We start from the raw sequence: 26,181 nt of genomic DNA, 5'->3' as shown, positions 1-26,181 counted from the left end.
TATTGCCATAGTTACATTATACAAAATTTAAACAAAAAACAGGCCCTAAGACCATCCGCCCACAAGGCAAAACAGAAGCTAAGACAAAATTACAATTTTTTCTTTTACCTAGTCCATTGACCCAATCATAGATGGACTACTCGCAAAAAATATGGCAATTTTTTAAAAACTCGCGAGTTTTTTCCTTTGGTGAGATTTTACGCCATTGACTTGTCGATAATACTCGCCGAGTTTGTCAAAAACTCACCAAAACTCGCCGAGATTTTGACAAGAACTCATCGAGTCCATATCAAAAACTCAGCTGCGTTGCTTCATATGTTAAAAACGTAAAAAAAAAGCTCATTTCATCATTCTGAGTTTTCTAATGTGCTGCTAAGGGGAAAAACACCCTCCCAAGCATTTTCAATCTTCGGTTGCACATGAGGAAGGTAGAGGAAGCACCAGCTGGTCCAATTAATTTGGATGATATAGATCCTTACAATGACTGGACATCGTAGGAGCAACCTCCATTGTTTACTGAGGATGAGATCTATGATTTGGAGAGGCAAGCAATGGAGGAGGAGGGGAGTGGATTTGGATTCATACTGGATGAAATTGAGGAGGATGAGGATGATGAAGAGTTATTGCCAGTGCCAGGAGCAGCAAGAGGTAGAGCTTCAACCAGGATGGAGGTCGAGCCACAACTTGAGCTAGTCATACCAAGCGAGGAGGCACAACCACAACAAACTTCTAGGACTAGACCCTCTACTTCTACCTCTCCCCTAGTTTTTACTAGAGCTGGGAAGAGGAAGATGTCATTGTATTGATATAATTACTTTTAGTTTTACAAAAACTATTTACTATTTTGCTTCCAACCATCAACATTCCTCATGAGGATGCGATTTTGTACCCACTTTGCATTTAAATCAATTAGATATATCTAGACTCAGCTTGTTTCTTTTGTTTCTCTTTATTGACTCATTGGATGCATCTCCTCATTGAATTTTGTAAAAAAAATGCATTTCTAATTAAATTTACACCTTTTTAAGTTCTCGAGTTTTTTGCCAAGTTTTCACCGAGTTTTTGCCAAGTTTGTTTTTTTGGTCCTTGGCGAGTTTTTGGTTTTGGCGAATAGTTCAACTATGGGCCCAATAATCCTCAAGAGCAAATTTTGTTTTCTTCTCTGCATCCTTCTACTTTGCCTCTTGCGCCATCTATAGCTCCACTTCCTTCTCACGAACAAAGTCCATAAAAGCCTCCTAGCCCACACACGCCTCCTTCGTTTGAGCATCATGATCTGCTCCATTGTTCCAAAGGATGAAGGGTTTGAACTCCTTGTTGTTTCCATCTTGCATTGTGCCTTCTCCAAAATGCCTTCGCAGTCCTTTACCCACTTCTGCTCTTGCCATGATAGAGGTCATCCCACAAAGAATGACCAGGGACACACACTCGTGCCACCCACACCACCTCCTCCTTTGAGCCAAAGACCAACCCTCATGCAACTACCATGGAGATAATATCGGCGTTTGTTCTGTAACGGAACTCTGACCTCAAGTACTCCTCACCAAGCAACACTTCCAGAATTTGCAAGAAAATGGGGTCACCAAATTTAAATAAACCCCCGAACCTTTTCTCAGAAATTTTGCCCATAAAGGCAAGTTGTTGTTTAATAGAATGAAGCGAAAACTTTGCCTCCATGCTCGCTAGCTGTTGCTCTCCTAGTCACCACCCCTGTCACAACCTCAATTGCTTCCTCTGCACACCTCAACTTGGGAAAGACAAATTGGCTGCCCACCCTTACATTTAAAATACAACACATCATCTCTTGTCAAATTCCTAGGCATGCATGTTCAATGGTCCATGGCTCCCTACGCTAAAAGTAGAGCTTCTTCCTTCTGAGCTTGTTTTTGGTGCCTTCCTCGATCTTTTTGTGTGGGGCTCTCCTTGGTTTACTACAACAAGGGTATCTTTGAAAATGATTTGTAGTTTGATGTTGGTTAAACTTTTGGTTCTACATGTTTGTCACTTTGTAGAGACCTTTTTTCTTTCCCATTTTCTTCGACTGTAATAGGATTGTGCTTCTTCTCTGGTTCTCTTATTTATGCTTGTCCATCCTTTGAATTTATCCACTTTAGGCAGTTTGGGAAAGAGAATTCTATATATGTAACAAATGCCAGCTACTTTAAACTCTTCTGATAGAATCTGGTATTTAGTGAACCACTTTGCAATCTTTTCTATCGATGACTTCATCAATAGCATATAATATAGGAAATAATTTTTTTCCCATGGCTCTATTGAGAATCGTATATCTATTAGAATCAGTAGCAATCTATTCATCTTCTCTACTAAGGAAAGTGGATTTGGGAGGTCTATCAACTGACTCAATCAATGTTCTCTGCTTGTCATCATCTTTTTGTTCTCCATAGCAATGGCTCTTGAAGAGCTTGTTCCATTGGAAATTAGTAGTTGTAATGTCCCCTTTTTGGCACATAGACTTTATGTGCGCGTTGTGCTTATTCCTAGTCTTTTGAAGGCTATTCATCATGTTTGGGAGAACTTCAACATTCTTGGAGTGGCTGTGGCTTAGTCTTTCAAAACAATTATTCATGATTTTGGGTTCAGAAAACCATTTGAAGTTCATAAATGCTCTCCAAATCCAGTTCTGACCTTTTGGGTGCTCTCCAACCTTCTTGGAGATATATTCTATCTTTAGACAGTCACCCGATGGCATCCAAGCTAAGTCACAAGATACGGCGATTTTCATGGATGAGGTTCGAATTTAATCGAATTTCATACTTCTATAAAAAAAATCGAATTTAATCGAATTTCAAACTTATATAAAAAAATCGAATTTAATCGAATTTCCTCTATAAAGCACTGCTATCCGCCTCTAAACACAACTCAGCTTGTCGTGGGTATTCTTTGCATATGCTTTGTATCTATTGGGTCATGGGTGTTTGCAACTGCTGGGTTGCCCTTGGATTTTCTCCAACAAGGGTCGCTATTCTGATAATTTATTAGAAGTATACATATATTTAAAAATAAACAAAATTATAGAAGGCGAATTTTATCCGAATTTTTTTTTGGATTTTTCCCTTGTCAAATTTCATCCGAATTTCATGGCTGTCGAATTCGAATTCGAATTCGAACCTTGTGACTTAGCATCCAAGTATGGTCCCTTGTCTTCTGATACATTTTGGTATGGTCAGAATTGTTGAATCAATGCGTTTCTATGCTTCCTGTGGCTTGGGATTATTTTCTAGCAGTTTAATTGACATTTCGCTAAGGTTACCTAAGGTTTGAAATATTTATTAGCAACCTAGTGCAATATTTAATTAAAAAGTGGGTATAAGTGTTTAATTGAGCGCTTGGCGTAGTAAGGTTTAAGTTTTTAATGGCTAAGTGTTCCTTCATATTGTGGCACTCACATAGGAGTAATAGTCCTAAGCCTCTTGGATTATTAATATTTAATCAATTTAAGTGCTGAACCATGGATATTTTAATAAAGTGGCTTTGTTTCTTGTGTCAAGGTAATATTATAAAATGGACCACTTTATGAGAGGGAAATGAAATAAAAGAAATAAAAATAAAGTTGTTCTCTCAAAGGAAGGATATAAAGTGATGAGGGCCAAAAATTAATTCATTCTTGACATCTTATTTTTTGGAGAAGTTTCTTTTGAGCTTTGGCTTTTGGTTCAGCAAACCCTAGGACTAAAACCCTAGAGCTTCTTGGTTGATTCTACAAAAATCCAACTCAGCCAACCTTGGTGGAATCACACAGGATTCAAAGGTACATTTGTTGGTTAGAGATTCAAAGGTTTTGGAGCTTCAGAGATATATCATTGCAGATTTCAGTGTGTTTGGTTTTGGAGGGTTTCTAAGATAAATTTGTGTTGAAATAATTTTTTCCAAGTTCGCATTTTTGTTTCCAGATTCAAGAGGTTCTTGGTAATATCGATTTAGCAAATTGCCAAATTATAGAGGGTATTTGGAGGAAAAGGCACAAGGGTTGGAAGCTACAGAACCCTCAACTGTACCGCTACAGTACCCACCACCATTGTTAGCTTATTGCAGACATTGAGAAAGGAGTACAATCTGGAAACCTGGAGTGCAGGCGTCTGGATTTTTCAGGGGAGTTGCAGTCATTTCTTGAAGGATATATATGCCAAATCCTAGCCACTCCATTATATGGGTTATTGGCTATTTCACTGGTAGGTGCAACATGTATGGTACTTCTAATAAGAGACTTTCCAGTTGATGGTACGGATAGGTATATCAAGTTCTAGATTTCTTAATATTCTGATTTTAGTATTATTACAAGTAATTGCATGAGTTTAAGATGCCTAGCTGGAGATATTGAGGTGTGAAGAAGTGCAGATTTAGTATAGCCATTGTCAATGTTCAGAAATCTATTTAAAGGTGCAAAGATCAGGGCAGATTTTTCTTCAGTCTGCCCTAGTTTGTAAGAGGAAAGAACTATCCCAGTTGTATGGCAGCAGTTCTATTTGATTTGCAAATTGTGTGTGAAATCCGAGTTTAATGGTAATACCTTGTGTTTGAATGATGAATGTGATAACAATTTCTGAATATATAAATCATTCTACCCAGCCACCTATTCTGGAGCAATTTCACATGGTTTGGAGTAGATTTATATAGGTAGTCCAGAATTCTATGTATACAGTTCAATCTTGTTAATTACAGTCAATTCTTCATTCAAAATCAGCAACAAGGTATGCACAGCACTTGAAAGTGATTACTGAGTGTGTATGGAATTTCCATATTTTTGTATAAAAAATATGTACACAGCATCCTTTCAGATTTGTTAATATCCATAGACAATCAGAAATTTAGGGTCAATTTTATATCATCTTGCTCATGGTATTTTGATATGGAATTTCATTTATAATGCCTAGAATGTACAGCTGTACTGAATAATATCAGTTTGCTCCGGTTAGTCCATTGTGTGTTGAGCAAATTATTTTAAGATCTTTTGACAAGCAATTGTTGAAATACACATAAAATTTGGATTGAGGAATTCCATGATTCATCAACTGGTAGAAAAACTGACTCTGAGACCACTGTAATGTTCCAAGATAAAAGTATTTTCAAATATGCTAAATGTTGAATGACAAAAAAACTATTTTGCCCTTTACTAAAAAACCCTAAAATTATGAGTAGGGTTCACCATTAAAGACCGATCTCAGATTTATGTCTACCTGATCTTGCAAACCCTAGATTTGTCACGATTTACACATTAATATTGATAACCTAGTATAACAGTTTCAGATTCATAAAATTGTTAAATCTAACACAAACCCAGATCACAAAACACAATTTATGCATTAACATGATTTCCCTAGGTTACAAATTGAGCTTGTGAAGATACAAAATAGGTTGTAGAGTATTTCTTGCTTTGATGGGATTTTAATACATTATAAAAATTGTTAGAGTGGGGAGCATACAACTGGAAATATGTGTTATACACCAATGATGGAAATAATGATTGCGCAACCATAGTTGCAACCCACGACAACTATGATGTTGATTCATCACTGTGAAAGCTCAAATATGACCTCTAGGTGAGATCACTCCTTTGGCCAAGAGGGTTTTCGTTATTTTTGCATGTTAGATCTCCACCAGATCTGTGGGTTTTTGTCCTTGAATTTGGGTAGTTGAACACAAGTGCTCAAAAGGGTTTTCAGTTAGGGATTTTGAATATTTTTCATAATAATTATTTTATTCAAACCTTGAATCCCTAAATACCCATTGGATGAACGTTGAAGACTGCATTGAATACCAGATTTGTGGCTGGTACATGGCAGAGCACAACCATACCCAACAAGCAACATTTTTTCTGCAATAATGGTGAGAGTTTCTATAGGGTTTCAAACTCTAACAACTGCATTAATGGTGGCCAAGGTCCTCTCCTTGTTTGTATTGCTGGAGGTCCATGTGGATACATGTCCTAATTATTAAATGTTCATTTTATGCCCTTGAAATCTTTTGGAAGTAGTTTCATTAAACTAAGCATTGATGGTTGTTTGGTTGTGCAAGGAGCTAGGTGAGGTTAATAGTGGGAAGAGGTGGGAATGTGAGAATTTGAGTGATGGGTGTACGCCATGACTTATCAGTGAGGATGAGGTTTTGAAAGGGAGGCATATTGATGGGAGGAAGTTTGACTCTTAGATAAAAGGCTTCTAAAGGAGAGGTGTTTGGTGGAGAGGTATGATTGTATCAGAAATTTTGAAGTTTCGATGGGATATGGAATTGAAGTGAGGAAAGAATAGGAGGTATGATAGTATGGTGAAGTTTGATAGCTTGATGGAAATAGATAATAGGTCATGCTGGGGAAGGGAAAATCTGCAACTTTGATGATTTATATAGACTTAGAGGATTGGACATGCTACCATATTTAGAAACTTCATTTACCTTAGGCAACCGCTTTAGTGATGTAGATGAAGAACACACACAAAATTGGGTTAATGGAGACACAGAAAATATGAAATAGGTAATCTGGTTGATAACATAGATTATTACAAAAAGGGGACATGACAATTATACACTAACATGCTAACTTTTTAAATTTTTTTTGCAATTTTTTAATTTTTAATAACCCTAAAATGGATATAGTGTGGGGTTATATGGTATTGTGTCTAGACACATTGGATATGTCTCAAATATGGGTTTGTATTTGGTGCTGGTACCCCTAGGAAACTTAGTCCACAAATAGGTTTATAGTTGAGTCAAGAGAATGGTATCCACTAGGTTCTTCCCTTGTCAATTTTCTAGGTTGTTTGATTGTGGTCTAGTTTTTTGACAGATAAATCTTGCAAGCTGTCTGAGATTGAGCTATGGCAAGTGAAAGATGAAAATATTGCCGAATTGATGATGGCTTTGGCAATGGAATGAAGAGATGGAGATCACTAAGTAGGGTCTGAGATCAGCAAGGTTGGTAGATAGAATTATTCAGCATCCTCTTCAAGTGGTGTTATCAACACAAGGCAGCAAATGACAAGGATAAAGAAATGTAATAAGGGTAATGCCATCCACTTTCATGCTTATATAAAATGGCAAAATTACCAAGGAAAATAGACTTTAACAGCGAACAAGTTGACTGTCAAGGATATGGTGCAACTTTAGGTGGGTCCAACTAGCAAGAATTTTGCTTCAAAGGTGAAAAGAATGAGTCAGCCCCTCCAAGAATTGAAGTCTAAGTAAAAGGACAATGTGGCATACTTTTTCAATCACTAGATCATGAAGAAATTGCTCGGAAGAGAAAATGCATCAAGATTAAGTGAATTTATAGTTTCAAAGTGGCAATGCAATCTAGAGTTATGACAAATGTGGTGGGGGTGACCCAAATCTTGACGAGGGGACGTGGCATCCCCCGTCGTCCCACCATTCCACTGGGATGTCCGGAGTTGTCTAGACCTCTCGAGGACTACTAGGAGTCTCCTGGCTGTCTCAAGGATGCCTAGGAGTTTCCCATAGCCCTAACTTAGAAATTCGAACCCTAAGTGAAAATGGTGGAAAATTTGTGAAAATGGCATCCTTGTCTTCAAGCCAGTCTCATTCTCTTCATCAGATATATACATGAAATATAACATTTAAGTATTTTCTTATACTTTAAGTTATATTTCATGTATATATTGGCAGGATGTTTGAGAGTGGTTTTAGATCTCTAGGAGTTATAATGCAGATTCTAGGTTTTAGAAGATTTAAAATTTTTCAGACAGTCAAATTTCAGTAATCAGCAACCTCCTATAAGTATTCTTTCGCTCTCTCTATCTCACTCTCTTTGTCTCCCTTCAACTCTAGGCCTATCGATCTACCTATCACTCTTTCTCTAACCCCCCTCTCTACCTCTCTCTATCTCACTCTCTTCTCTTTCCCCCAAGATCTAGACCTATCTCTACATCTCTCTCTCTTACCCAGACCCTTGCAAAGGGTGCTACCCTCAACCTCGTTTTGCTGTTGCCCCTAAATTCCCATTGAACTATAATTCTAAACAAATAATAAGCCAATGATGAATCATGATCATAAATCATATTTTCCATATAATAGAAATCTTCAATTTGACAATTTCATTTGTCAAATTTTATTTAGTATTCAAGAAATCCTAGTATTTAGCATTTGCTATTTTGCTATTTTACTAATTTGTCAAAGTTTCATTTGAAATATAATTCTTATACATCTTTTCATAACTAGTTTTTCAAGTACTATATGTATATCAGAACTCCCCCCCCGCTGCTGTCCCCAAACTTAGGCCCTTTGTCCCCGTGTCCCCAAAGGCCATGGAAAACTGGAAAATTCACAGTTTTCCAATGTCATAGCTAGTCAGAAGCTCCAATCAAGGTGGGAGACTTGTGAAAATGTGCTAAGCCTTTGGAATGAACAATCAAGTGATGTAGCACCAATTTGAGGTGGCAAATAGTTATGTGAACTGTTACATCAGCCGTTATACTGTAAAAAATATCAATATAAGTTGCATGTGTTTTTGGTTCAATGTGTGCAAGTTTAGGCATTGACTAGCTAGTTTTATTGGTGTTGTTTAATGTAGTTTGGTGAAGTTTATTTTTTATACTCAAATTTGTTATTATCATTGAAAAATCTGATTTTGGGACATAACATATTGGCCTTGCTTTAACTTGTAGAATGCTGTGGTTTTTCATGCTTCAATTGCTTATTTACCTGAAAAATGAAGATCTTACTACATTTCATGACTACTGACAGTCCAACACTTGCATTTTGGGGCAAAAGCATAGTCAATTGGATATTTATATTTGTGCAAAACCCCTGATAAAATTTTAATACAATGTGTATATTAGTAAATTTTGTTTATAGCTTTAGGTTTCTGGTTTAGTTAGATCTCAGGCTGCTTTCCCTTATAAATTGAAGAATGGTTTTACTTTACATGCTATTCTGGTTTGAGTTGCCCTGAAAAGAAAACACTAACATATGGAAATGCCTCTATATGGTATTTGAGTCATATTTGGGCATGTGATATCCATATCCAGTATTTGATATGCTGATATGCATATCTAGCTAGAGGAGGGGAAGTGTTAGGAAACTCTGATTAATTGACTGATTACACTAAGTACTGGATTTTATGTTTAAAAAGTCATGTTGGCACTATTAAGACATTTTTCAGACTACTGATTGAGGTCCGACCCCTTTGTTACTTAAATAGTAGTTAGACTTTTTAAAAACAATTTATCAAAACAATCTATTTTTAAATTTGAAGGACCTATGTGATACAGTTATAAATTCTTATTCACTATTTTTAAAAACCTATGTTTTAAATTACAATATAAAGTTTGAAATTAAAACAGAATCTACAATATATATTACAAACACTTGCATTCCCAATCCTTACTACAGTAAAATTGCACAGAGGTGTGAAAAATAATGCCAAAACCTGTTTTTCCACTCTTTTAGCAAATAAACTGCCATGTAATCTGTGGTTCTTTCTGTGATTTGTTGGTAACTTGTATTTTGCTTCTGTTTGCATCTTATTACAGTTTTAAATGCTATTGACAGGTTTTACCACTGTTCTGGTGTACCTGTTTAAAAAACAGGCTTTTGTGTTCAAATGGCATACCCCGCTGCTGCTGATACTACTACTAGTATTATAATTATTTTTTTTAGGTGTATACTATCCTAACTATCATGCATATGCACTAAATATTTGTAAAGTCACCATTAACTGCTCAGCCAAATTTGCACAATATCCACATGTAACCACAATTGGAATGCATTCCAAAGTTATACTATTAGAAGGATGACTGTGGGAACTGAATAACATGGTTTATGCTTAGTATATCTTTTGGTTGTCAATGAAACTAATGTAACAGGAAAGTGTTGTAGGGCTCATTGCAGCTGTAAATGCATTGAGAGATAGATGAAGAATCACCTTCCAGTCATTGTTAAACAGTGGAGACCATCTTGATTTGGACTATGATTTTTCAACTCTTGATGAATGCACAATGATTAATCTTGTTTTGGACATGGATTGGACCTTTTATTCTATATTGCAGCTTATAATTCAAATATTTATGGCTATAATGTTTTGAGATTTTTAATTCTGTAATTTTTATGTTTTTGATTAATTTTTTGTAGTTAAATGAATTCAAATATTTTTGTTTGATTCACTTATTAGTTACCGACTATATGCCTTGTTTATTTTTCTGGCTAAAACTTTGGGGATCATGTGACTTTTTGCGAGCATGTTTTTGGATGTTTAATTTAGGTATCCCTTATATGACATCTGTATTTAAAAGTTGGAATTGTTTTAGAGTTGATGTATTCTACTAGTTTTAGTTGATATGCATATTTCATTCATTTGTTTTTTCTGTAGGTTGAAATTGATTTAGCACTATCAGCACATGCAAATGCACGTCGATGGTTTGAAACAAAGAAAAAACAAGCAAGCAAGCAGGAGAAAACACTTACATCACATGCAAAAGCTTTTAAAGCTGCAGCGAAAAAGTCTCAACAACAGCTGTCACAGGTAATGTTTACCATAGTTACAGAGCAGAAGTAGGTTTTTTTTTTTTTTTTGCATTTCATCTGTTATTGTTGTTTTGAAAAGCCCAGATATAGCTTTGGATGAAATGTTTTCTACTGTTTGATAGCTTGCAAGTTGCACATAACTCCATTGAGTCACCATGTAGCTACGGTACAAGGTAATTTAGTTTAATGCATGGCCATGTAGAGTTGATGGTCATAAATGCACAGTTGATTCTTCTACATGGTTTGGTGTACTTGTGGCAATGGACAATGCCTGATCATATCAGATGGAATTAGGTTTTGTGCTGAGAGGCACATTTTACACACCACATTACATTGGACCTTTGGGTGCAGGTGGTACATGGGGAAGATTTATGGGTAACATTTTTACATACATGTAACTCAATAATAATTAAATAAAGTTAAACAAATAAAATATATCCATTCGGCCATATAAATCAAACTTTTCTGAGAATCTAGCAGTTTGGTTACTCAAAAAATTAGGCAACTTCGAGTCAACGATCTGCACAGATTGCAGTAATAAAGAAGGTAGGAAAATTCTATTAAAATGGAGAAGATTATCTATGACATTTTATCAACATAAATTTTTGATAATCTTTTATTATGAAAAATTGAAATATCAATTTATTAATTTTTTAATTTAGATGTCATTATCACATTTAGGCTTTTATAATAAGTTGGGAGTCAATTTTCAATGTTTCAAGTGTTCAAATGTAATGTCCCCACTCTAGTCAGCATCAGTTGCTGATGGGTTAGCCTATTATTTGGACTCTTGTAGGCTAACATGTTTGTATAGAGAGTCTCAGGGGCTGTTCCACTTCCAGGCCTTTGCAGTCAGTGTATGGGCTCAGTAGAGGAACTTACTATTTATAGTAAGTCAATCTGACAGTAGTGCTATTTATAGTCAGGGCACCTGGACACATGGGGGTTATACAGTGTTGACCCCAGCTTCAGACGGCTCGTCAAAAAACTGAATATTGAGGGAGATATTAATATTTTAGTGGTTAAGTTATTTAATTAACTTTTATGGATATTATAAAGTCATAAAGTGACTTTATTTAAATTAAAAAGCCACTTAAATATTTTAAAGTGACTTTAAAAATCACTTAAATGAAAAGTTCGCCCAAATTCATTTTAGAATTATGTAAAGTAATTAAAATACATTTAATGTATTTTAAAAGGCAATTGGGCATACTTTCTTGGAATTCGTGCCATTTGGGGTTATAAGGGAAAAAAACAATTCATACTCTATTATTATTGATTATTTGAAATTGCTTGGTTTTTCTCTATGGATTTTCTGAGACAAGGGTTTTAGAGGGTTTTCTATTGAAGATCGAAAATTCTTCATGGATCTATGATTTTGAGGCTATGAAAGATCAGCTGAATTATTGCAACTGAGAGGGCTTCATCTAGGAGTCTTATTGTGCTTCATCAAAAGTTATTTCCTTCAGTTATTTGCAGATTTTTGAATAAGGGAAGGGGCATTCAGGTTTAGATGCCCCAATTTGCAGCATTTTCAATCCAATAAGCCAGCCATACCATCTCTCTTGCTGGCCGTACATTTTCTAGCTTGGCACATGGGGTCCAGAATAGGGATGTTTTGTTCTAGAAGGCTGAAACACCCACCTTCTTGCATTCTAGTTGCACCATTCCCAATGCCTAGCACATAGAGGTTATTCCATCTCTTTCTTGGCTTGGAGAAATTGCATTTTGGACTTGTGCACCTTGTTTGGTCAGTTTCATAGTTTTGGCTGACAAGTTCTAGAATTTTCTTATTTAAATAATTTGAGGACCTTCGGGTATGTTTTATGTATTAATTTCAATTGTAGCAATTACGTGATACTTAATATAGTTGCAGTTGCTCTATACTTCTTGTCAATTCAGTTTTATGTGCATTTCTTGCTTGGCGCACTTGTTATTTTTTGCTTAGAATTCTTCAAAACCTTTGAAAATACAAAAACAAGACAGCATTTGCATCAATAGAAGAGTTAGAACCAGCAGGGGTCTTACACCAAACTATGAATGAAATGACAAGTTATTAGTATAGGGGATAAATCTTGTTCATTATTTTCATATATATCTCAGAGAAGATAGAAGCTTATTCACCAGTTTTGGTATCATTCACTAAATATTTAAATTCTATTTGTTAAATAATTAGCACAAGACAGTCTTAGCATGCATTTGATATGCTCCAAGAGGCATGCAAAAGACTTGGAAGTCTAAATCCCATCCAAAGTGTAAGAACATAGTGATTGGCATCTCAAGGCTTTTGGATCTAACCACATGTTAGATCCACGTTCAGATGAATCTCTAGGAATTTAAAATTATAAAAAGTGGCAGGCTCATGAGACAGCTAATTGCAATATGACACTAATTATACATGTGTAGGGAAATATTTACTATGTTTATGTCAGTGATGAATTTTCAAGCAAAACTTGGATTTATTTCATGAGGACCAAGTATGAAGTTAGAATATTTCAAGAATTAAAAGTTCTTTTGGAAAATCAGATGGGTAGAAAGACTAAGGTGTTGAAGTTGAACAATTCATGTGAGTATATCTCCAATGATCTGATTCCCAGGTGTATAGAGGGACACATGCCAGTTAGAAGGATTCAAATGAAAGAGTATGTCATAAAGCAAATGCACATTTGAAAAAAGTGTCAGACTTTGCAATGTAAATGTATTGCATTGGAGAGAAATGTACATTACACTATGGCCTATTTGTACAAGTTGTTGGCTAGGTTCTTCTCTACCTATACATGAGGGTATGGTGTAGGCATTTATACAATAGGCTTCTTGCTAGATCTTCAACACACGTTGATAAGCGTTGCATGCCTATGTTGCTCTTTACATGTGGATAGGAGTGTTCCAAATGTCAAATTTGTATGGTGCTGGTTGTAGCATAGTACAAATTGGTGCTAGGTGTCAAACTTGTATGGTACCAATTGATTGTCATGAACATGTGTTGGACATGTATTGTTTTTTCAAATGGTGGCATGCGTGGTCACGTGCAAGTTTGTAATATGCATTCAAGTAATGTTGTGAATGAATGCATGAGAATTATGTGCGGAGTAGTAATGTGTGGAGTTGTGTTAGGTGGAACAATAATATACAACATTGTGCTTCGACTATGTGGTTGCTGTTGAGTGAAGTGTGTGTATGCATTGATACTAACTAGAGAAAAGGCTGTGTCAATGCTTGAGATTGCGGTTATGTGTGAGCTTGTTGGACCATTCACCCCTTATTGCAAAGTTATGGTCTCCTTTGCATTGGTCCTAAATTGAGAAAATTGAGCTTGGAGTTAGGTTGTACCACTTGGCTTGTTTAGTCTTTTTCTTGTTTTTGACTGTGTAGGATAGTCAATGAGCACTTGAGCAAGCATGAGTCATTGTGGTGTTAATGCTACCATCCATTATATATGAATTGAAATGGTTAAGATCTAGGTTTGTGTGATGTTGAGATTGTGCTGGTTCTAGAAGTGGAGGAAAATATGGCTTGAGTAGTGTTATCACAAAAGCTCGCACCCTTGCTGAGCTATCAACTTAGCAACCTTGTGAAACATGGAAACAACCCCGAAGTGTGGGACCTTGCGCAAGGGGGTTGAATCTCCGGAGAAGGCCGGCTTCCTTCTCAATCCAAGGTGCAGGTGCTGAACCAACTCAACACTTTAAAACTAACTCCTAAGCCTACCCTAACAACTTGCAGAGGTAAAGGGGAGAGAGAATTGCTTGAAATAAAAAGAGGTGATGCACCAAGAAGAGATTGTTCCTCTTCCTACCGAAATGACACAAGTAATTAACTGAAACACCCTGAAGATGCACAACTTTTCAGTTGTATGAGTGACCCCAATGCATATATGAAGGTTAGAATTCACTGAATACCAAGATGGGAGAAGGATTCCCACAAGTCACACTCAGAAAACCAGTTAACACAACATATATGAAGAGAAGAAACCACGAGACATACACCTATGATGGAGGTAAGAACGCATACACAGCATACATAAGTTGAAAAGAGGCAAGAATGATGATTTTCAATTAATCATAAGACCAAAAGCCAATCTTACAGTTGCAGAAATGCAAAAGATTACAAGTCTTCAAGAGAAGAGAAGAGCATAAGAAAGCTCAAGGCAGCAGGGAGAGAACCCTTTACAATGAGGCTTAAAAGCCATTATATAGAAAATGGTCACAAGGGTGATCATGACCCCTGCATGTCAGTCTGGAAGTGCAGGGAAGTGCATGCACTTGATTTGTACATGCAAGCAACCTAGCCATACCCACAAAGGGCAATCTTGAGAAGGTGGATTGAATAACCTTCCAAAGTCAGGCATGACATAAGTCACCAAGCATGGCCCCGTACCTCCCTTGATGGAAATCCTGCCAAAAACATTAAATGCACCCTTGTGGCTCCACAAAAAAAAGTGCATAAGTCACCAAAACTGTCAGAGCATTTAAAGCCTTGCGTGTCGATCATGCCATCCAGAAGTGTTGCAAGCCAGAAGCAGTTTTGGAAGACTTCGGGGACCGGAGTCACTGTAGTTGGGGAACTTCGGAGACCAGAGTCACCGTAGTTGGTGAACTTTGGGGACCGGAGTCACCGTAGTTGGGGAACTTCGGGGACCGGAGTCATCGTAGTTGGGGAACTTCGGGGACCGGAGTCACCGTAGTTGGGGAACGGGGAACTTGGGAACCTGGGGGTTTCGGAGTTTCGGGGGTTGAGGAACTAGGAACTTGGGAACCTGGGGGTTCCGGAGTTCCGGGGGAGGAACTAGGAACTTTGGAACCTGGAGGTTCCGGAGTTGAGGAACTAGGAACTTCGGAACCTGGGCGTTCCAGAGTTCCGGGGGAGGAGAACAAAAGAAAAGCTAAGGGAAGGAAGGGAACTTCAGAAACTTGGAGTTTCGGAGTCCCAGAGTAGGAAAGAAAGAGGCTAAGGCAAAGAAACTCGGAACCTCAGGGTTCCGGAGTTCCGGAGAAGAGAAAGAGAAGGCCAAGGACTTCCAACAAGGCAACACTTCAAACCATGATTTCACTGCTTTTCTCCTTGATCAACCGGGCAGCGCTGGTCCATGGAACATATCTCTGATCGGTTCTCACTGATGGACCAAGGGTGTCATAAAATGACAACAAGTAGCTTTATATTGAGGACGATATGTAAACCTAAGTATTGTGGTAGGTCCAAAAGAAAACATTCTTTCTAGCTGCACTTTGTGATTCTATTGTTATTGTCAAAGAATTGTTTGAATCTATTGATGAAGGTCTTGGATGCATTTGATGAATTGTTGCTCTTTATCCACTTCATATTTTGGAGTGCATTTGTTGGATGTTAGTGTTGCATGTTAGGAGATGTAAAATGACATAATTGGTTGGAACCCAATACATGTTTGGAAAGAACTATGCCTTGTAGAGTTGTGTAGTGCTTTGTTGTAGGCATGTTGAATGTATAGCAAGTTGTCATCCTAAGTGCATAGATGTGCATTGTTGTGAATGTGTAGAAGGTGAACTATTGACATTTTATGAGACCCTTGGTCCATCAGTGAGAACCAATCAGAGATACGATCCATGGACTAGCGCTGCCCCAGTTGATCAAGGAGAAAAGCAATGGAATTATGAAGTGTGAATTGTTGTTTTGTCTGGAGGAAGTTCCTTAGTCCTCAACCCCAGAACTTCGGAACCCCGAGGTTTCGAAGTTCCTTTGCTAAGTCTCCTTTCTCTTACCCAGAACTCCGGAACCCCGAGGTCCCGAAGTTCCTTTGCCAAGTCTCCTTTCTCTTCCCCAGAACTTTGGAACCTCGAGGTCCCGAAGTTCCTTTGCCAAGTCTCCTTTCTCTTCCTCGGAACTCCAGAACCCCGAGGTCCTGAAGTTCCTTTGCTAAGTCTCCTTTCTCTTCCCCGAAACTTCGGAACCCCGAGGTCTCGAAGTTCCTTTGCTAAGTCTCCTTTCTCTTCCCCAGATCTCTGAAACCCTGAGCTTCCAAAGTTCCTTTGGTAAGTCTCCTTTCTCTTCCCCGGAACTCCGGAACCCCGAGGTCCCGAAGTTCCTTTGCTAAGTCTCCTTTCTCTTCCCCGGAACTCCGAAAACCCGAGGTTCCGAAGTTCCTTTGCTAAGTCTTCCCAAGTCCAACTTCCTTCCGCCTTACAACACTTCGAGATGGTGTGATCAACACTCAAGGCTTTTAATGCTCCAACAACTTTTGCAACCAATTTTCTATATAAGGTTGTTATGCCTCATTGTAAAGGGTTCTCTCCATGCTGGCTTGAGCTATTCTATGCTCTTTCACTTCTCTCAAAGACTTGTATTTATCTTGCATTTCTGCAACTATAAGTTTGGCCATTGGCCTTTGAATGAATTGAAATTATCATTCTTGCCTTCCTTCAACTTATGCATGCTGTGCTTGTTTCCTTACCTTCATCATAGGTGTATATTTTGTGGCTCTTCTCTCATATATGCTGTGTTAATTTATTTCTGAGTGTGACTTGTGGGAAATCTTCTCCACTTTGACATTTAGCAAATTCTAACCTCCATACATGCATGGGGGTCAGACTGAAGTTTGTGCATCTCTTGGGTATTTCGATTGATTCTTTGTGTCATTTCGAGTAGGGAGAGAAACAATCTTATCTTGGCGCATCACCTCCTTTCATTTTAAGCATTTCTCTCTTCCCTTATTGTGGTAACTTATGTCATGTCTGCATGCTCTGACTTTGGAAGGTCAGTCAATCCACCCTTCTCAGGGTTGCATTTTCAGGGTATGGCTAGGTTGCTTGCATGTACAGAAGTCAAGTGCATGCACTTCCCTACACTCCCAGACTGACATTTCCCTGCACACACAAGGGTCATGATCACTCTTGTAACCAATTTTCTATATAAAGGCTGTTAAGCTTCATTGTAAAGGGTTCTCTCCCTGCGGGCTTGAGCTATTCTATGCTCTTTCACTTCTCTTGTATTTATCTTGCATTTTTGCAACTGTAAGTTTGGCCATTGGCCCTATAATGAATTGAAATCACCATTCTTGCCTTCCTTCAACTTATGTATGTTGTGTATGTTTCCTTACCTTCATCATAGGTGTATGTTTTGTGGCTCTTCTCTCATATATTTTGTGTTAATTTATTTCTGAGTGTGACATGTGGGAAACCTTCTCCCCTCTTGACATTTAGCAAATTCTAGCCTCCATACATGCATTGGGGTCACTTATACAACTGAAGTTTGTGCATCTGTGAAAGATCCCTGATGGATCTCTTTTACCAATCTGCTGTAATTTTTATTTATTTAAATTGATTTTTCCTGCTTATTAATATTTTCTTTCAGAAATAGACAGAAGTTGCAGAAGGGTTGAATTCTTTTTGTATTTTGATGATTTTTCAACAAGTAAATAATGAAGTACAAGTACATGAACAAAGTACTGAAAATGAAGTTCATATACAGCCAAAACAAATTCGATTCAAGGCAGATTTCTGAATATAAAATCAAATATTTGACCAGATGAAGATTTCCAATAATTTCAGGAAGATTACAATCAGGAATAATTCCAACCTGGATGCTGAAAGAGTAACATAACTAGGAATGAAGTTGTGGCAAGATTCCAGCCCTCCAAGTGCTGCACGTGGGAAGGAAAGTGGCTGCCAGGTACAGCCGTATGGTTGCCAAGTACACCCAACTGGTTAGAAACCCCAAACCCCACGCTGAACTCTGTCAGAATTGCTGAACCTCCAGAAAGAATGCCGTACAATCTCCAAGATGCTAATAGCTGCAAACAAATCCAAACCACTGTATTGGGGGCTACGTCCCAAACAGGCAAGGCATTGGGGTTGGCGTCCCAGATGCTGAAAAGCTCTTCCAGAGCCAAATCTCAAATCCAAGATGTAAAATGTGTAAAAAATAATCATAGAATGAAGCTCCTATCCCCTTATAACCCCTCTCAATTGCAAATCGAACCCTAATTGTCTCCAAGTGGCGTGGTCTAGTGGAAATGTTATAATTTCTTATTTTAAAGTGGTCATGTTACTAGAAAATGACCTTTTTCCCCATAGACAGAAATCCGCTCACTGAATTGCCCTGAGACCAAAGAGAAAGATTTAAAGAATTTCAAGATCTTTCCAACGAGCTATCACACAATAGGATGCGCATCCAGATGAGACCAAAAATCCCCTTATTACTCCAAAATGGCTAACAACTTAGCCTTATTTAATTATTAAACGCTAACTTAGGAAATATAAAAAATATAACCCAAATAGCCACAAAATGTCCAACTGACATTACAAACCCTAAAATCATCCTGTCACCTGTCTGTGACTGAAGTCGGAAATCAAGGATTCACTGGTAGTCTCATCCCTAAAATCTAGGGATGTTCCTAAAATTTAGGAAACAAGCCCAATCTCTTTGAAACTGAAACCATCTAAAAGGTCATGAATAACCTCACGACTGGCAACTGTCACGACCTCCTAAAATTTAGGGATACCCCCTAAAATCTAGGAACTGCTCCAAACTGGCTCCAAACTGCCTGTAAAGCCAAAATCCAATCACTATATGCACTGAATGAGTCCCAATCAACCTCTGCTAGCCTACGAGACTCCAATTATAGGCCAACTCCTCCGTCTCCGATGTCCACTCTAGAAAGGGGACATGACAAGCCTCCCCTCTCGGAGTTGCTTGCCCACAAGCAATTGAAACACCAATCCTCCACCATCCCAAATAAGACGTAAACAATTCATTGCATGTAACTGCTGCTCATCTCTGATATAAACAACATGCAATAACCCGGTCTGGAATGGCTCCTCAAAACGCTGAAGCACCTGTGCTGTCAAATCAACACTGCCTGGGTCCCAAAGCGAAGCATAGCTCCCGTTGAATACCTCAAGTGAGCAATGGAAAACTATATCATCTCCATAGATCAAATATCCATAAATGCCAAGACCACTAGTGTGTCTATGATCACCAACATGCATAACATCCGTCATAATATCCAATGAATGCCAATCCATGGAAGACCCTCTGTGATTTGACCCCATCCGACACAAGTGACACACAACTGCCACACACTGTTGTTGATGTGCTGGAAGATCTAATGCCAACTCACTAGACAATATATAATACTGACTAAAATCATCACTGTCCAGGCTGGCATCTAAAAATATGTAATCACCAACCAACAATGAAACAATCACCCTGTCTAGAGAATCAGGTGAAACTGCCACATCAACTGGCTCAAAGTACTCACTAGGAGTAACATCACATAACTCATCCACGTCAGCTATCTGATGACAATCAACCTGTGGATCAATTGTCATCCCACTCTGCTCGATAAACTGAGATGGATAGTGGGTAAACTCCAGCTCCATCCTCATGATATTCCGAACATACCGTCCAAGTGTCAACAACCACTGTACACCCACGACTACATCTATACATTTGAAGTGAAGCAACCCATGTAGGATCCACGAAAGAAAGGTACTACACATGTCTATACCATGATCCCACACAAACCACTTGTAGGACATAAACTGCTCCTGCTGCTCTCCTCTGATATAAGTGCCATATAATCTTAATATCTGGAGCAACATACTATAATCCCTATAAGATGCTGTATCAAATGAATCAACACCTGGATCCCAAATAAAACTAAATCCACATCCATCTGTCATGAAGAGACAATGATAGTAAGAGGCATCGTCGATACCGTGTCTCTCTATAGCCACTGTGAAACCATAAATACCACCAATCTTCAATGTTGAAATGGACCCATCAATAAGACAATTTCCAACAAGCAAAGTGTGATGGAAACCTCTCCAAAACCTTTGATCAGCGGCTGCAACTTGCCCAATTTCTCCACAAGTTAGTATGTCTTCATTGGAGGATGCCAAATAAATATATTGTTTAGCCATGCACCAAATATAGTCTCTTACACGCTGATCTTCATAGCCCACTATCACATCTAAGAAAACTGAGTCACCAATTAATAAGTACATCGCTGCCCTATCATATGAAAGAAGTGACAAGTCCACAAATGAATAGTAGATGTTTTTGTTCTGCAACATGGATAAACCTTCAGTGGCTGGTCCACTATGAATGCCACCTAACAACTCATAAACTTCACACCTAGTCTTCCCAACTTGAATGTTCTCAATGCAAGGTTTCAAATTTGACTCATTAGATGAAGGAAAATTGCTGATCAAACTCAGAAAATCAAACTGATTTCTATTTCCATTCAATATATCTTCGCTGTCCTTTTCTTCCCTTGGAAGAAATAAAGATCTAATGGATGATTCTCTTTGTATCCTTGCATCATCTAACCGATTGTGACGCTCTTTGACTCTTTGGAGGTGGTGTCTTGCTTGGGCAGCAAGCGTTTTTGCTTGGGCAGCTCTATGTAACCAATCTTCGTTCAACTTTTGGCAATGTTTTATATCAGCTGCCCCAAAGTACACAAAATCAGACTTATGGTGAGTTGTATTATTTGCATCAGCATAACCCATGCTTGTACCATAAGCACCCGCAAATGTAGAATGCAAATCTCTATTCTCTTCATGACCAAAGGCTGTCATATCTTGAGGGAGATAAGTTATGTCACTGCTGTTATGGACTTCAGAATTATGATCATACTGTGGTGACAAATCTTTGGATTCACTACACACCATTAAATTTCGACTTTCCTCATGGTCTTCCCAATTGAGAAGAGGAAGTAGTGTGACAAATGAATCCAAACTTATGCTGTCCATTTCAACCTCATGTTCTTCATCAATTGCTGATTCAAAATCAGTCTTTGGGCAATCTGAAAACTCATCAAACCTCTCATGAATGTCTTGTGTATTGCTTGAAGTTACAAACTCTTCCTTCACATCTTCCACCAAAAATGATGGGACAGCGTTGTAACCAACCAAAGAGGCACCAATTGGATCTACATGTCTCTCAAAATCTTCAAATAGTTTCCTACCAATCTCACTGGTAAACATCATATCTGCTCCTCTTCCTTTGCTTCCCTTGCTCTCAATTGACTCTTGTTTTGTTCTTGGTTGATGACGTGGACTTGAAAACATCAAGTCATCTTCAACTGGTACACCCATGAATTGTGTGAAGGAAAGGTGGTCACGTATCTTTTTAGGAAGAGAGCAATACTTATCATAGTTGTTCATAATTATATCATTGAATGTCTTGGCAGGAGACCTTCTCCTTGTACTTGTTGAAGGAGTTGTACCCTTAGACTGTCTGGAACTCCTTGAAGGTGTTTGTTCAAATTCTTTTCCTGCTTGTTTATTTCTAAACAACCCTGTCATGATGTCCAATTTGATTTTCAACCAAACTAAACTCAAATCTGAATTAGAACTCTTGATCTTCACCCAACAGGCTGGCAAGATCAAAGCTCTGATACCACTGAAAGATCCCTGATGGATCTCTTTTACCAATCTGCTGTAATTTTTATTTATTTAAATTGATTTTTCCTGCTTATTAATATTTTCTTTCAGAAATAGACAGAAGTTGCAGAAGGGTTGAATTCTTTTTGTATTTTGATGATTTTTCAACAAGTAAATAATGAAGTACAAGTACATGAACAAAGTACTGAAAATGAAGTTCATATACAGCCAAAACAAATTCGATTCAAGGCAGATTTCTGAATATAAAATCAAATATTTGACCAGATGAAGATTTCCAATAATTTCAGGAAGATTACAATCAGGAATAATTCCAACCTGGATGCTGAAAGAGTAACATAACTAGGAATGAAGTTGTGGCAAGATTCCAGCCCTCCAAGTGCTGCACGTGGGAAGGAAAGTGGCTGCCAGGTACAGCCGTATGGTTGCCAAGTACACCCAACTGGTTAGAAACCCCAAACCCCACGCTGAACTCTGTCAGAATTGCTGAACCTCCAGAAAGAATGCCGTACAATCTCCAAGATGCTAATAGCTGCAAACAAATCCAAACCACTGTATTGGGGGCTACGTCCCAAACAGGCAAGGCATTGGGGTTGGCGTCCCAGATGCTGAAAAGCTCTTCCAGAGCCAAATCTCAAATCCAAGATGTAAAATGTGTAAAAAATAATCATAGAATGAAGCTCCTATCCCCTTATAACCCCTCTCAATTGCAAATCGAACCCTAATTGTCTCCAAGTGGCGTGGTCTAGTGGAAATGTTATAATTTCTTATTTTAAAGTGGTCATGTTACTAGAAAATGACCTTTTTCCCCATAGACAGAAATCCGCTCACTGAATTGCCCTGAGACCAAAGAGAAAGATTTAAAGAATTTCAAGATCTTTCCAACGAGCTATCACACAATAGGATGCGCATCCAGATGAGACCAAAAATCCCCTTATTACTCCAAAATGGCTAACAACTTAGCCTTATTTAATTATTAAACGCTAACTTAGGAAATATAAAAAATATAACCCAAATAGCCACAAAATGTCCAACTGACATTACAAACCCTAAAATCATCCTGTCACCTGTCTGTGACTGAAGTCGGAAATCAAGGATTCACTGGTAGTCTCATCCCTAAAATCTAGGGATGTTCCTAAAATTTAGGAAACAAGCCCAATCTCTTTGAAACTGAAACCATCTAAAAGGTCATGAATAACCTCACGACTGGCAACTGTCACGACCTCCTAAAATTTAGGGATACCCCCTAAAATCTAGGAACTGCTCCAAACTGGCTCCAAACTGCCTGTAAAGCCAAAATCCAATCACTATATGCACTGAATGAGTCCCAATCAACCTCTGCTAGCCTACGAGACTCCAATTATAGGCCAACTCCTCCGTCTCCGATGTCCACTCTAGAAAGGGGACATGACAATCTGCAGGGTATTTCAGTTGATTCTTTGTGTCATTTCAGGTAGGGATAGAAACAATCTTATCTTGGTGCATCACCTCCTTTCATTTTAAGCATTTCTCTCTTCCCTTTTCCTTTGCAAGCTGTTAGGATAGGTTTAGAAGTAAGATTTGAAGTGTTGAGTTGGTTCAACACTTGCACTTGGATTGAGAAGGAAGCCAACCTTCCCCCTTGCGCAAGGTCCCACACTTCGGGGTTGTTTCTATGTTTAGCGAGGTTGTTGAGTTGATAGATCAACAAGGGTGCAATCTTTTGTGATAACAATGTTTGGCACGCCCGATGGGACAAACTTTCAATGTACATGTTCTTAGTGTCTAAGCCTTTAGAGGCAGTCATCTTCAAGCACTTGGCGACTCTTCTCACAAGTCTAGTCTCTTGTTCATGACTTGTTCCTAACTCCGGAACCCCCAGGTTCCCAAGTTCCTAACTCTAGAATCCCGAAACCCCGAGGTTCTGAAGTTCCTAAGTTATCAACTTCGGAACCTTAGAACCCTGAGGTTCTGAAGTCTCTGTTGACAAGTCCACTCTTGTTCATGACTTGTTGCAACTCCGGATTTCATGCCCAGATTTTATACGAGGGCGTCTTCTAGAGGTTTTTTCCACTTTATAGAACTCCCATCTTCAGATTCTAGAAGGTAGAGAGCTAGACCTTCATTGTCACCAGTCAGGGGGGTTAAGGTTGTAAACACCCCATCACCTATGTCTCGTTCTACCCGTCCATTTACAAGATCATTACTGTCTAGGGCTCCCACCACTCATATCAATAGACCATTGTTTCACATGGCCAAAAATCAATTTTTTGTTACCTTCAATGGGGGGAGTCCTCTTATTTTGATCCAATGGAATGATATATCAGTGGCTGCGTTAAAGAGTATACCATATTTCACTGGTGAAACATCTACTACCCCCATTGAGCATATTCAAGACATTGCGAACATCTGCTCCGTCCATAATGTCACTCAAGATGATGTTGCTGTCAGACTCTTAGCCACATCTTTGAAAGGGAAAACTTTGCAGTGGTATAGAGGGTTGCCGTCTAGCTCCATTCACAATTGGGATGAATTAGGGGAGAAGTTGTGTAACCATTTCGAAGACAAAAGTGATGGGTTCCATTTGTCCTTGATAATTGAGAGTTGGAGTGGTGATAATTGCACCATTGTTCACCTTGTGATGGGTTCCCTTTGTCCTTCTTTGGTGTAGACATTTTGGGACATGTATGGTTTGATGAATGCAGTCAAAAGTTTTGTTGCAGCCTTTGCATTGTTGTATTTTGGCTTGATGCGTAAGATTGGAAGTTCTCCTATATGGGTTTGCTCTTGTGTGGAGAGAAGTATTTTTGCTTTGGCTTGAAATGAAGACACAAAAAAATGCTTGGCCCAAAGTGTTTGACATAAGCAACTCCATGTTAATGCAAACGAGAGGTGAGAAATTTCTAATGTGTTTGAGGACTTCAAAGTACTCTAGTATGTCCTCATGTAGGCACGTAGAGTAGTCATGGAACTCATTATCGATTATTTTCTCCTAACATTGGTACAATTATTGGAGTTTTGTTACTCATAGTGTTTGAGGGGTAATATTCATCTTGTAGAGTGCTGACAAAGGCAATTCAAGTTGAGATTGGCTCACTTTGTTACACTTTATGAATTGATTGCTTGCTAGTAGTGATGTACTAAGATGGACATTTTTAGTGCTATAAACAATTTTTTTGGAGTTCGATGAATTTTTCAATGGAGAAGTACAAGTTAAACTATCAAATCCAATAGTTCAATAATGTGGTGTCAATCTTGCTTTTGAAAGCTAGAATGTCAAGGCTGACATGAATCTTCAAAGGATTTTGAGGATGCATTGTATCTTGTTTGAGATGTGTTGGTGCTGGTCAAAATTGTGTTATCTTTTTAATTTGCACCTTTTAGTGTGACACAAAATGGAATAGATTTGTAAAACTAATCTTTGAATTAGAAGGGGGAGATCCTAAAGTGTATTGAGGCATTATGCTTCTTGATTAATCTCCTCTATATCATTAGGATTTGGTGTTGCTTGCATGATAGGATTTTGGAGAGCACAACAGTCAATGTTACTATGAGAGTTGGAGTGGTGATAATTGCACCATTGTTCATCTTGTGATGGGTTCCCTTTGTCTTTTGGTGTAGACATTTTGGGAGATGTAGGGTTTGATGAATGCGGTCAAAAGTTTTGTTATCTTTTTAATTTGCACCTTTTAATGTGACACAAAATGGAATAGATTTGTAGTAGAACTATTCTTTGAATTAGAAGGGTGAGGTCCTTATAAATTAAAGACTAACCTAAAAGTAATCCATGGTTTGAAATTTGGAGTCAACAACCCAAAATTTTGGCTCAAACTTGAGACTTGGCAAAAAAAAAGAGATATAATTACAGGGACAAACAAATACTAATGCACTTAAAGACACATAAATCTATTATGATCATTACTGTTCATAATTCAGATATTCACATGCCACATGACCCTCAAGTCGATAAATGATAGAGTTCCACAAAGGCTCATAACAGGATGACCAAGGGCTTGGATTTTAGGACATGGAGACAATGATGACTGGGGATTTGGGCATTGTACCCCCATCAAGGTCGATGGGTAGGTTCCCTATTATGCTATAGAGTGGAGTCAAGGGGAGGAGCCCTTGCCAACAAGACCAAAACAGGGCATTCAAGACACAGACCTTAATGGCACTCCCCATCTTTTATAATTTTATTACTATATTTTTAACTATTCACCAACATCAAGTCCTCACTATTTTTGACCAAATCTGTGTTCTTCCAATCCCCTCTCTTAGCATGTTCTCTCATGTGGAGGTTGAAGATGTCTTATAGTGAGCAAAATAA

At 38.2% G+C, this 26,181-nt stretch overlaps 1 protein-coding gene across 1 annotated transcript in view; it reads left to right on the top strand.

The window, feature by feature from the left end:
- LOC131063572 (uncharacterized) overlaps positions 1–26,181 on the top strand; it is a 176,336-nt gene that overhangs the window by 64,846 nt on the left and 85,309 nt on the right. Inside the window, exon 8 of the mRNA XM_057997424.2 lies at positions 10,337–10,489. Within this exon, the coding sequence (XP_057853407.2) occupies positions 10,337–10,489 (153 nt within the window). The remainder of the gene's footprint in view (positions 1–10,336; positions 10,490–26,181) is intronic.

This window comes from Cryptomeria japonica, chromosome 4 (genome assembly GCF_030272615.1).
Source record: "Cryptomeria japonica chromosome 4, Sugi_1.0, whole genome shotgun sequence".
NCBI classification, from domain to species: Eukaryota; Viridiplantae; Streptophyta; class Pinopsida; order Cupressales; family Cupressaceae; genus Cryptomeria; species Cryptomeria japonica.
Note: the sequence above shows the minus strand (reverse complement) of the source record. Positions and strands in the feature narration are given on the sequence as shown.